Source organism: Schistocerca gregaria, chromosome 6 (assembly GCF_023897955.1).
Source record: "Schistocerca gregaria isolate iqSchGreg1 chromosome 6, iqSchGreg1.2, whole genome shotgun sequence".
NCBI lineage: Eukaryota > Metazoa > Arthropoda > Insecta > Orthoptera > Acrididae > Schistocerca > Schistocerca gregaria.
In genome coordinates, this window is record NC_064925.1 from 326,383,682 (window position 1) to 326,397,844 (window position 14,163).

Genomic DNA, 14,163 nt, shown 5'->3' on the forward strand with positions numbered 1-14,163 from the left:
TAGTAAGTTCATTGGTTAATATAGAGCAATTATTTGTTTACATAAAGAACTTTTCTTACAGTATTTATTTATGTAAAATTGACCTAGGCACTTCTGTCATACAACTGAATACACTTTTTGTACAGTATTTATTTATATAAAATTGACATAGGCACTTTTGTCATACAACTGAATACACTATAATTGTGTGATTTATTTATTGTATACGTAGGATAGCCACTACCATTGCAACTTGCATATAAGATAATAGTTAACTCTATGTATTTTTCTGTTTTCGTGCTGTTGTGGCCTTCAGTCCAGAGACTGGTTTGATGCAGCTCTCCATGCTACTCTATTCTGTGCAAGCTTCTTCATCTCCCAGTACCTACTGCAACCTAAATTGGTCTGAATCTGCGTAGTGTATTCATATCTTCTCTCTCTATGATTTTTACCCTCCATGCTGCCCTCCAATACTAAATTGGTGATCCCTTGATGCCTCAGAACATGTTCTACCAACCGATCCCTTCTTCTAGTGAAGTTGTGCCACAAATTCTTCTTCCCCCAATTCTGTTCATTCCACCTCATCAGTTATGTGATATACTCATCTAATCTTCAGCATTCTTCTGTAGCACCACATTTCTAAAGCTTCTATTCTCATCTAGCCTAAACTATTTATCGTCCATGTTTCACTTCCATACATGGCTACGCTCCATACAAATACTTTCACAAACGACTTCCTGACACTTAAATCGATACTCGATGTTAACAAATTCTCTTCTTCAGAAATACTTTCCTTAGCATTGCCAGTTTACATTTTATATCCTCTCTACTTCGACCATTATCAGTTATTTTGCTCTCCAAATAGCAAAACTCATATACTACTTCAAGTGTCTCATTTCCTAATCTAATTCCATCAGCATCACCTAATTTAATTTGACTACATTCCATTATCCTCATTTTACTCTTGTTGATGTTCATCTTATATCCTCCTTTCAAGCACTATCCATTCCGTTCAACTGCTCTTCCAAGTCCTTTGCTGTCTCTGACAGAATTACAATGTCACTGGCGAAGCTCAAAGTTTTTATTTCTTCTCCATGGATTTTAATACCCACTCTGAATTTTTCTTTTGTTTCCTTCACTGCTTTCTCAATACACAGATTGAACAACATCGGGGAGAGGCTACAACCCTGTCTCACTCCCTTCCCAACCACTGCTTCCCTTTCATGCCCCTCGACTCTCATAACTGCCATCTGCTTTCTGTACAAATTGTAAATAGCCTTTCCCTCCTCGTATTTTACCCCTGCCACCTTCAGAATTTGAAAGATAATATTCCAGTCAACATTGTTTATCTGTTTTATTAAGTAACAATGAGAGTGTAATTTGATGTTTTTTTGTGTGGTGAAGCAATTGTGCTTTGAAAATGTGCCTATCCTCTTGACGTTTTCACATGTTTGATAAACAAACTGTAGTGATCGAAAAAAAAAAAACGTTTACAGTATCTTTCATATAGTTGTGTTTTTATTTGAGCTTCAAAATATATACTGATCAACCCCTTGGTATCCGGCATTTTGCATTATTTTTTCTCTTATGGAAGATCATTAGTGACAACATCTTTGGCTTTCATTTGTTCATTGATGTAGTTACACATATCTTAAATTTGTCATTACTGATGTAAGATTTGTGGCAGATGATATGAGTTTCTAGCATTTCCACATAACTGTAATCAATTAAAGTATGCTTTTTGTATGTGACTATTACCCTAACATACGTTCTCTCTCTCTCTCTCTCTCTCTCTCTCTCTCTCTCTCTCTCTCTGATGTGCAGAATCAGAGTAGTGAATTGTGGTTGCTATCTCACTGGGCACAAGATGTTCAGAAACACATATTACATCTACGTGATTGATACATTACAAGAACCTTCAACATTTGCGACGGGACACAGCCCATCGAACACATGCTGATGTGAGGTGGAGTGTGCACCATTAAGTTAAGTTATTCTTTTGACTTTGTTCACATGTACTTTTATGTGTCATCTTTTTCTTTTATAAATATATAGCTATGCTGAGCTTTTAATTATTGACAAAGGTCTTTATAGACACTTTTGAGTTTATTGTTCTGAAGAAGGTGTAGTTATCTACACCGAAACCTAGGTAAACACTAGGTGTTTTTTCACAATCGAGGCGGATCTCAGTCCATTAATATATGATACATTACAGTTTGTCTGAATGAATCATCCCCCCAGGGGGTACACAACTCTTTTGTGGATACATGCATGGCGAGCACGGGGCCCCAAGCTAGTGCAGTTCGCCTTCCTTTCCGGGCTGCCCTACCCCCCTTCCCCATCCCTCCTCATCCCCAATTCCCCCCCCCCCCCCTTACCTCCCCTTCACACTCCCTCTTCTTGGGAGTAATGTATCGAGCCTTCGTCTGGAGACAGACGTTTGAACACTCCAGGATCCTGTTCCCTTTGTTTTTCTCCGTTTTCACGCTTTCTTCCTCTATTGGTCTTTCCCTACATTCACTCTTCTCCTTGCTTTCATGCCCTTACTTCTATCTCTGCCTCATTCTCCTTGCCCTATTCTCCTTGTCTTCTTTTCTGTGTCTTATTCTCCGCTTCGGCGTTTGAGATTCTTTCTTCTACCCCTCTATCCTTCTCTCTCTTTCCTCTCTTCTTTCCTCCCTGTGCATGTCTGAAGGCCGACCCATGCATTCGCACATGTAGCTGGTGACGGGGTAACGTGTAATTTCCCGCCCTGGGTAGAGAAATAAGGCACGCACGTACCCCCTGGTAAAGGCCAGGCCCAGGGAGGGGTGATTGCCTGAGCTGTTACTTTCCGAACGTGCCGATTGGTCCCTCCGTCTGTTTCTCGGGAGGTGTGACCTGAGGTGTGGACAATCACCTAAGGTGGGAGTGCCCTCTGAGGGGGCCCCCACAAGGAAGGAGCGCGCCATCAGAGACACTGGCAATCATGGGGGATTCATCTGCAATGGATTTCTCTTCCTCCTCTTCCTCCTCTTCTTCTTCTTCTTCTTCTTCTTCTTCTTCTTCTTCCGTGTTTTCTGCCCAAAAAAGAATGCTAGGTGCAACTCCTGTTCCGAAAATTCTACCACCAACACCAAAGTTTCTTGTTGTCAAAAGATCTGATGGTCACAATTTTCCAACAGTCAACCCTTTTGTCATTCAGAAGAGTGTAGATGCGATTGCAGGACCAGTGAAATCTTGTACTCGGTTGCCCAACGGTACCTTGCTGTTGGAGACAGAGAGCGGCTTCCAGGCACAAAAATTACTTCGAGCCACTCTCATACACATATTCCCTGTACAGGTGGAGGCCCACCGCACCTTGAATTCGTCACCTGGTGTGGTGTATGCTAGGTCACTCGACAGACTAACTGATGAGGAGATTCTGTCTTTCTTCTCTGATCAGGGAGCGACAGCCATCCATTGGGTCATGAAAAGGGTCGACAAGGACCTCATACCGACCCGAACCATATTCCTGACATTCGACAATGTTCAGTTGCCTTCACGAACTAAAGCGGGTTATGAGATCATTTCTGTTCGGCCGTATGTACCCAGCTCTACAAAGTGTTACCAATGTCAGTGGTTTAACCATACACAGCAGTCTTGTTCAAGTGTGGCTAAATGTGTTACCTGTGGCAGAGACACCCATGAGGGTAACTGTCCACCTTCGTCCCCTCATTGCGTCAACTACATGGGCGACCATGCTGCCTCCTCTTGCAACTGCCCCGTCTACAAAGATGAGGAAAGTATACAGGAAATTCGAGTGAAAGAGAAGGTATTGACCTCGGCTGCTCGCAAGTTATTCAATAGCCTAAAGCCCACTGTGCTTCCGGCAAGGAAATACAGTACCGTTCTCGCCTCTCCTCGGCCTACCAGGGAGGTAGCTACACAGACATGTGATCTAACATTTAGCAATTTGGTCGTCAGATCGGCCAGTGCAAAGATCGCCTGATCAACGTCTCCTCTTCCTCCCACCAATTCTAAGGCTCAAACATCATCATCTGCTACTGCTAAGATGAGGACCTCTAAATCAGATGCTCGGACCTTCAAAAAAGAACCGACACGCGAAGATTTCTTACATACCGAAACTTCACAGCCATCAACTGTTCTTTCGACAAAACGTAATTCTTCGAAGAAGGCTCATAGTAAAAAGAGTTCACCCAACGGTTGCCGTCCCCGGCCATCTTCAGTTTCGCCAGGCCGCACCGCTGGTAGCCAATCCTCTGGCCTTTCACCGGCGGAGGAAGCTGCCCCTCCTGACCAGCTCAGGAAGGTGGCAGACGCAACTGTTGAGTTGATGGACCATGACTCACCACCTATCGATTGGAGCAGCAGTGCTCCCTCGAAGCCAGGCCCTCAGCAGCCATCAAGGTGACCCTTTCTTGTTTCTCTTTTCTTTTTCTTTTCTTTTTCATAATGGCGCTTCTTCAATGGAATATTCGCAGCATTCGATCCAACCGAGAGGAACTCAAATTGCTCCTTCGAATGCACTGCCCGCTTGTCATAGGCCTCCAAGAAACGAAGTTACGCCCACGCGATCGTATTGACCTGGCACCCTATACCTCCGTGCGTTTTGACCTACCCCCTGTGACAGGTATTCCGGCTCATGGAGGGGTCATGTTGCTGGTTCGAAATGATGTCTACTATGATCCAATCACATTGCACACAGATCTGCAGGCAATTGCCGTCTGAATCACTCTCCCCACTTTCATGTTTTCCATTTGTACTGTTTACACTCCATCATCATCTGCCTTTACTAGGGCAGACATGATACAACTGATTGCTCAGCTTCCTACACCATTTTTGTTTATTGGAGACTTTAATGTCCACTATCCCCTTTGGGGCTCTCCAGCATCCTGCCCAAGAGGCGCCCTCTTGGCAGACCTTTTCAACCACGTCAATCTTGTCTGCTTAAATACCGGTGCACCTACCTTCCTGTCACACACAACGCATACCTATTCCCACTTGGACCTCTCATTATCCACTATCCAACTTACACATCAGTTTGAGTGGTATGCTCTGTCTGACACATACTCAGGCGACCATTTCCCTTGTGTAATCCATCTCCTGCATCGCACCCCTTCTCCACGTTCCACTAGCTGGAACATCTCCAGAGCCGACTGGGGGCTTTTCATCTCCCTGGCGACCTTCCATGATCATGACTTCTCCAGCTGCGATAGTCAGGTCGCATACCTCACGGACGTTATTCTCACTGCTGCTGAATATTCCATCCCCCCTACTTCCTCTTCTCCTCGTCGAGTCCCAGTCCCATGGTGGACTACAGCATGCAGTGATGCTATTCCTGCTCGGAAATTTGCTTTTACGCACCTTCCAACACCACCCTACGATGTCGAACTGTATCAGTTACAAACGACTCCATGTTGTGTTGTCAGTGAAAGCAAAAAGGCTTGTTGGGTGGCTTTCACGAGCTCATTCAACAGTTTTACTCCTCCTTTGGTTCTCTGGGATGGCCTGTGCTGGCTATCTGGCACCAAGGTCCACTCCCCGATTTCAGGCCTGGCTGTAGCGAATGAAGTCCTTGTGGATCCTGAGGATGTCTCAAATACCTTCGGCCACTTTTTAGTGGAGGTTTCGACTCTGCCCATTACCACACTGCCTTCCTCCCCCGAAACCAAGCAGAGGAGGCACGGCCACCTTCTTTCCGGGCTTTGAATCATGAAAGTTACAATGCCACTTTCACCATGCGGGAACTCGAAAGTGCACTCGCCTGGTCCCGATCCTCTGCTCTGGGGCCCGATGGTATCCATATTCAGATGCTGAAGAACCTTTCTCCTGCAGGTAAAGGCTTTCTTCTTCGTGCCTATAATTGCATCTGGACTGAAGGTCATGTTCCCACACGCTGGCGTGAAGCAATTGTTGTTCCCATACCCAAACCAGGAAAGGACAAACACCTTCCTTCCAGTTATCGCCCCCATCTCCCTTACCAGCTGTGTCTGCAAGGTGATGGAGCGCATGGTCAATTCTCGATTGGTTTGGCTCCTTGAATCTCTACGTCTCCTTACCAATGTCCAATGTGGCTTTCGTAGGTGCTGATCTGCTGTTGACCAACTAGATACCTTGTCGACCTTTATTATGGACAACTTACTGCGTAAGCCCCAGACGGTGGCTGTGTTCTTCGATTTGGAGTAGGCTTACGACACCTGTTGCAGGGCGGGCATTCTCCGCACCATGCACACTTGGGGCCTTCGCGGCCATCTCCCTATTTTTATTAATGCATTTTTAATGGATCGAATGTTCAGGGTACGTGTGGGTTCTGTTTTGTCAGATGCCTTTCGCCAGGAGAATGGTTTGCTCCAGGGCTCCGTTTTGAGTGTGGCCCTTTTTGCCATAGCTATCAATCCAATAATGGATTGCCTTCCAGCTGACGTTTCAGGCTCCCTTTTCATTGATGACTTCACGATCTATTGCAGCACTCAGAGCACGTCTCCTGGAGCGCTGTCTTCAGCATTGTCTAGACCGTCTATGTTCCTGGAGTGTCGCTAATGGTTTCCATTTTTCTGGTGAGAAAACGGTCTGTATGAACTTCTGGTGTTACAAACAGTTTCTTCCACCATCCTTACATCTTGGCCCTGTTGCTCTTCTATTCGTGGAGATAACAAAATTTTGAGGTCATTCATTTGACAGGTAACTTTGCTGGTCTCCACATGTGTCTTACTTGGCTGCTCGTTGTACCCGTTCCCTAACTGTCCTCCATGGGGAGCAGATCAAATGGTCCTGCTTCACTTATATCAGTCCATTGTCCGATCAAAGCTGGATTTTGGGAGCTTTGTCTAATCTTCTGCCCGGCCGTCCATCTTACACCATCTAAACTCTATCCACCATCGGGTGTTGCGTCTGGCAACTGGAGCATTCTACAGCAACCCTGTTGAGAGTCTGTATGCCAAATTACTGCTAAACTTCCGGCGAGATATGTTGCTTTGTCGGTGTGCCTGCCGACTGATGTCAATGCCTGACCACCCGTCATATTTCTCTTTCTTTGGCGACTCTCTTGTCCACCAATACAGGCTGTATGTCTCTGCCCTGTTACCTCCTGGAGTTCGCTTTCGTTGCATGCTTCAGGAACTTGATTTTACCCTCTCTACGACTTTTTGAGTGGGTGAGAGCCTGACGCCACCTTGACTCCAGGCTCAGGTTCGCATTCACCTTGAACTCATCTCGTTCCCAAAGGAGAGGACCACAGATTTGATATACCGCTTGGAGTGTGTCGAACTGCGTTCGAGGCTTGCTAATAACGTCTTTATTTACACAGATGGCTCCAAGACCACTGCTGGCGTCGGATGTTCAAGCTTTACAGCTGAGCTTTTTGCTATCAGGCTGTTCAGTATATCCGCCACCATCGTCATTCTCCCTATACAATCTGCTCTGATTCTTTGAGCGCCATTCAGAGTCTCCATGACCCATATTCGGACCACCCTCTCGTGCAATGAATTCAACAGTCCCTTCAGTCGCTAGCTGATACCAGCGACGGGTCCTTTTTTTGTGAATTCCTGGCCTCATTGGTGTGCCTGGGAACAAAGCTACTGATGCTGCGGCCAAGGCTGCTGTCGTCCTGCCTCGGACAGCTTCCTTTCGTGTCCCACCAACTGGTGTTAATGGGGTTCTTTGTCGGTGCGTTGCATCATTGTGGCATGAGGCTTCCCAGCGAGAAGAGGTCATTTTGGCCTGGTTGCGGATTGGGCATTGCCAATTTAGCCACTGCTACCTGTTGTCGGGAGACCGTGCCCCGCAGTGCCCCTGTGGTCATCCATTGGCGGTGCGCCATGTTTTATTGTCCTGTTCCCATTTTATTCACTCTCATGTTGTCCTATGTCTGCCATGTACCGTACCGGAACTTTTAGCTGATGATGCTCGAGCAGCTGCTCGTGTCCTTCATTTTATTACACTGACGGACTTCTCCAAAAAGATCTAACTCTTTTATTTTGTTTATATGCATCTTTGTAAGTACTTTCTGATGTTTTCAAACACATCAGGTTCAAATTTTTGAGTAATATTTCTTTCAATAATGATAGCTTAAAATCTTTCTTCACATCACTGACTACAAGGGTACTCCTGTGAGAGATAGTATCTCCCACCTTCTCCCCTTTTTCATAAAGATTCTTCTACCAGTTTTGTTAATTTTACTTTCCATCTCCTATGGAGAAGTGGACCATGATTGATAAAACCCCACCTGCCAACAGCATCAACAAGAATCTTGATTTTTGTTTCATGTATGGGTTGTACAAACTCCCCCTTCCCAAAAGCAATGTTTCTGAACTCATGAAATAGTGAATTGCTCTTCAACATGTATATAGTGCTTACAGTCCACCTGCTCGTTACAGACTCTATTCTTTCCTCTTCATTTCCTCCATCACCTTCTTCAGCCACCAATCCTTCTCTGTCAGTATGTTCCTTTCCAAGTTGTTCTTTTGCCCTCCCTCTCTTTCTCTCTTTGTTTTTCTCATCTTATTTCCACCTGTAGGTTTTTTTTTTCATCTCCCCTCTGTGATTTGAGTATACCTTTTATTTTTTGATGTGTCAATCAGCTCAGGATGAACAGTATACTGAAATTAGGATTCCAGCTGTTGCTGCAACTTCGTTTGTATCAAGCTATAACCATTACCTTCCTCTGGTACCTGCGTACACATCACCCTTCACATTTCCTGATTTTGCATCTTTCCCCTTCTCCGTGAAGAAATTTTTGAAAATTCGATAAGTGAGATATTGAACCATGCTTTTAAATTTATGTCTCAAGTGACTCTACTTCGGCTATTCTCATGTTAAGTAGAAACTTCTTTTTTGCATTTGATGTTGTTAACAATAATTATTTTACTTTAATTTTGAATGAATGTTTCAATTGAACCTTGGTTATATGCTTTATAGTTTGAAGAAATAAGATGTCTTGTATTTTGGCAGGATGATTGCTGTAAGATGTGAGCCACAGACAGGAGTTCAGGTTTCTATTGCACAGTCACCAAGGAAAGATTTCTTCCCTGGTCAGTTGGTGAAAGAGCGGAAGTGGGAGAACTTGGGAGGTAGCTTCAAAGAAGTACGATGGGACAAGATGGAAGGAAAGAACTTCCTTAACAAAATGGAGCTCCTCATGGCCAGTCTTACAAGTTCCTAGGTCCTACCAATGTGTTTTACTGACATTTCTGTTATGCACCCTGATCCTGCTGAACACAAACATTTGTACTTCTTTTGATGTTCAGCTTTTGATCTGTGAGGATTCAGTGAAACAAAAGAAAGGACTCTTCTTGAAATGACTTTTTATGGATTAATTTTTAACTCAGTCTTCTTTTGGAAAAATAGAAGACTTTAAGAGTGTGTAAAATGAGAGATTTCAATTGATTTTATCAACGTCAGAAATGCTAGGTATCACTAAGTTATTGTACACAAGACATTCCATACTCTATGCAGTTTTTGGGAATTGTATAAGATGTTTCTACTAGTGCTGTCTCCTTGTCAAAACTATTATTTACATTTTTGGAGTTTCTGAGTTCCTTTTCAGATATACACATATTTGTTCAGTGTTCATTTGTATATTTTGGCATAAACTAACTTTGTAAGAGTGAATTTCTTATGGTTATTAAGTAAAGAGTAATCAGTGTAGTAGTCTTGTCTTGCAATTTATCACAATTTGAAATCTGATATGTAGAGTGTAAAATGATGAAAAGGTTTTTCAATGGAGAACAAGAGGTTAACTTTGCTGTCCTGTTTTTGTGTACTCAAACATTTAAGGTTTGTGTTGATTGATTGAGTATTGGTAACAGCAATGCAATTCAAGGTATACAGAATGCTTACTATTTGTGATGTTACTGAGAAATTAGGTACAGTATGAAATTGTGATAAATCAACACTGAAGTTGTAAGAATTAAACATGATTAGCACGATGTGTCAGAAACAGAGGGGACAAATGAGCAGAAAAAAACTTTTCAGGTGATGTTTGTGGTGTCATTATGCCATTGCTTTAAAATTTGGTTGACTAAACCACTGTTATTTCCAATCATTGCTCTTGGAAGTCATTACAAGCAGTATTTAAAAGATCTTAAGTGATTGGAACCATTTTTTTCTTTCATGTTTCTGGTTGCTTACAGTATTCAGACCCTCACTTAACAGGACACAGGTGAAGATAAGACTGATATAGACGAATTGCAGTTTAAAAATAAAGAACCATATCACCTGAGCTGTGGGCTATCATCCAATAATTTACAAGAAATTGTGAAATTATGTTGACCAATAGTCTCACTGCACAAGAGCTACAAGATGGAGACGTTTATGGTAACACATTTTGTCATCACAACCAGATACTGATGATCAGTATTGCTTCTGGATATGACAAATGAAAGGGGGAAGAAGCAGATTTTTGTACTGCACTGTGGTATTTGTTTTGAACAGCTAAATAATTTTTTTTGTATTGCTTAGAGTGTAAATGACTTGGTAAGTAGGCTCACTGCAGTATAACTCAAATAATGAGCATTGAATGCAGTTGCTGTTCAGTGATATACCTATTTTGTGAGGTGATGCAGTTTACACAAAAAAAAATTATGTTTCATGCAATGTGATTGTTTGTTTGTATATACTAAAGATATTTAGCCATTTGAGTTGTAAACAGTAACATTATATTTTCTCGATTGAATTTTCCTTTGTTAAATTATGTACTGAACATATGAAATTGTTTTCATTTTATTCTGTAAAATCTATAGATAAGATGTGCATTTATCTTACATTTGTGGATAATTTATAAGAATGAAAAGTACAATTGCATTTGAATTGACTGTCTGAGTGATATGCCAATGAAAATTGTGGCACAGATATGTAACATTTTAACATAGAGAGAAACTGAGTTTAAATGACGTGCAGCAGGGAATATGTATAGTAAAAATAAGCTGGGTGGGATGAAGAAAAATGAGAATTTAGACTGTACTGTTCATTATGTTTTATTCACATAGCTTAAACTGTTGTTATTGATCACTTATTGCTGTTTGTGCTGTTTAAGGTGGTCTAATTGTAGAGAGATGGTAAATGTCTAACACACAGTGCAACTTTGGTGTAATCTAGAACTGTGCACTATTTATAAAACTATTAATTGCAAAAGAATTTTGTTTAACATGATGAACCATCCGTTTGCATTTTTTGCTGTTTTTTTTTTTTTTTTTTTTTTTTACCTGTACATGAAGTGAAAGTTCAATATTATAGAAAGTATGTAAACTTTTGCGTGATTTGAGAGAGATAAGTCACATACTGTGCACATGGTATCAAAGTGTGTGAGTGAATAAGGGTGTTTACACTTTCATTTTATGTCCAGACTTGTTTTTGGAAAACTAGGCCTAGTTCATCAAAAATAATTGGAGAACTGTTTTATGTCAGAGGATGCAATTTAGTAAAATGATAAATCCATCATTTATCACCATTCAAAAAAGACACAGTTATACAAATCAGATAACATATATTTTCATTTATATTGCATGTAATGTAGAATTTTACATATTTGCAATTTCGGCATATCATGGAAAGTACAATAGACAGTTTGATATTAAATTTTAGCATTACTGTGAGAGAATTACTATAGATAAAATATGATGGTGTGAATATTGATTTGTAAGACAGTTTTATGTCACATTATATATCTTGCTTGTAGTCCTCTTACTTTGTATTCTTCCAATGTACAAATGAAAGTATGCTGTGATCTCACACATTTTTTGAGATTGTGGTGTCTGTTTGTATCCCTTACTTAGCTTTCATCATGTCATGTCTGGCACACAAATAATTATAATTGCGGCTGAGATCATGTACTCAGTGTTAGTTGGTTTTTATTTGCTCATCTGCTTTTGTGGTCCTTGGTTGCTGTGTTAAAGAAAATTCATTTCAATTTTTAAAGAAAATTCATTTCAATTTTTAAAGAAAATTCATTTCAATTTTTAAAGAAAATTCATTTCAATTTTTTGATCAAAATTAAAATTTATTAGACCAATTGCTGCAACAAGTCACAAATGTCATAAATAATAGTGTCTATTGCAGGCTGTAATTAATGCTTTTATTTTATAACAGCAACATTGTCTCAGCATACATGTCATTTGGGTGCAAACAGCAAATAATTATGAGTGTTTCACATGTCTCACAAGATTTAGATACTGATCATAGTAACAACAGCAAGAAATGCTATGTTCTCAGCAAAGTTACCCTCCCCCCCCCCCCCCCCTCTCTCTCTCTCTCTCTCTCTCTCTCTCTCTCTCTCTCTCTCTCTCTCTCTGTGTGTGTGTGTGTGTGTGTGTGTGTGTGTGTGTGTGTGTGTGTGTGTTCATTCTTGGTGCCATGATTGTATATTTCATGGCATATTTTTCTACCTCTTTTGTGCAAGAATTCATTTGGAGAATTTATTAATTAGTTTATGTTTCGATCTTGTCTATTAATGTAAAATACTTGGCTTACCATTCATTAGAACCCAAGAATTGTCAGTAGCAGTACAACAGCTGATACTTCAAAGGTGAGCTGCAGTTGGCAAAAAGGGAGGTGAGATTCTGCTTATGTAAAAAGTGAATGAAACATACAGAAGGAAATGGACTGAGTAATAGTGATACTAAGATGAACAAATGAACTATGCATTTTCTTTAGAGCTTCTGAATTAGTCCCTGTCATGCTCCAAAAGTGTCAAAGAAAAACAAAATAATTCACTTATATATTGCTTGTAGTTGTCAGCAACAGAGTGCTGGACTACAGTGTGAGATATTTAGGCCTACCATGATATTGTCTTCTTGTTATTTTTTATGTCCAACTGTACTTAGGTAAGTGATGACTGAATTTTTGAACCATTGTTCTGTGTATCTGTATGTATTTAGAAGCATATTTGTAAATAAGAGAGTGTGATGTATCTAATGTTTTTTCTGCACAATGAGTGTATGAATCTGTGTACAGTACATAAATATTTACTTTACTTCTAAAAATGAATATTTTTGTTCCTTCAATTACCATAAGCCTATAACAAATGTTGATTTTTCTAAGTGATGACATAATGGCTCTGAACAAAGAAGTAATTAATTTGAACCTATTTTCTGGAAATAACATAGTTTAGTCAATAAGTTTGTAGTATAATATATATAGATCATGATTTCAAGATATAACGCAATATCATTCACTACATTGCAACACTTACGCAGTATATTATAAAGCAAGCACACAAGACACCTGGATATCATTTGGATTTTAAGACAACCATTGTTCTAGAAGCTTTTTGTGAAGAGAAGGCTGTGTTTAAGCATCTGGTTTTACCTCTACCTCCTCTAATATACCTCAGCAGCAGCACAACCCCAATATTACTCTGAGCCATTACCGAATACAGGTTGTTTCATGTACACCAGCTCTGTCTCTGGCACTGTATGGGAACCTATATCCCTGTGGATAGTAGATCATCTCGTGACACTTGGCCCAGTGTTCAGTCAGTGTGGCAGATGGCATATTGGTAAAGTATGTGTAAGTTCATTGTTTACTGTACAATCAAGTGTACAGAGATTTTAACAATGGAGTCCTTGCCTAAAAAGGCATAATACTAAACAGGCATGGAATCGGACCAGTCTTTGGAACACCCAAAGAAATTAAAGAAGCATTGTTACCAGTCGAGGGTAATCTCATCTGGGAATTTATACCATCCCTTGCAAATGTGTCAGAAGTTATGTGGGCCAGTCTACACAGACTGTTGCCGTTTGCTGCAAAGAGCATCAGTGTCATTATAAATACAGGTATCTGGATAAATTCGAAAAGTACATGACAGTATATGAAACAGTTCTTGTATGTAGTGACTCCAATTTGAGCACCTGTTGTAACTAAAGGTAAACTTAGCTGGATTACATCTTAGTGGCATGACATTTTGTACCCGGTGCCTTTGTCGCCTCACAATGGGCCGTCCATCAGCAAGTCTCACCTGTGACGGAGCTTAGCCTCCAAGCCACTGGGTGCATGCTAGCATCGTCCACCACTAACCAGCATATCTCAGACTTGGATGCCTTGCTAGCAGCCTAACAACACCAGTCAGGCACGTCAGCATCTGTCACAGTGGCAATTGAGGATTGCTTTATGCTGCAAGGTTGTTCCGTTCATAGGCTGCATTGACCCAAGCAGCTACTGCTGTCTTTGTGACAATGTCTGCTACTGTGATCAGGAGATTGACACCTG

The 14,163-nt window shown here is 41.1% G+C and overlaps 1 protein-coding gene across 1 annotated transcript in view; it reads left to right on the top strand.

Moving 5' to 3' along the window:
• The window catches only part of LOC126278392 (mediator of RNA polymerase II transcription subunit 17), a 107,531-nt gene extending 96,376 nt beyond the window's left edge, over positions 1 to 11,155 (top strand). The window contains exon 10 of the mRNA XM_049978491.1: positions 8,911 to 11,155. Coding sequence (XP_049834448.1) covers positions 8,911 to 9,121 — 211 coding nt within the window. The 3' untranslated portion in view covers positions 9,122 to 11,155. The remainder of the gene's footprint in view (positions 1 to 8,910) is intronic.
• Positions 11,156 to 14,163: the final 3,008 nt, after the last annotated feature.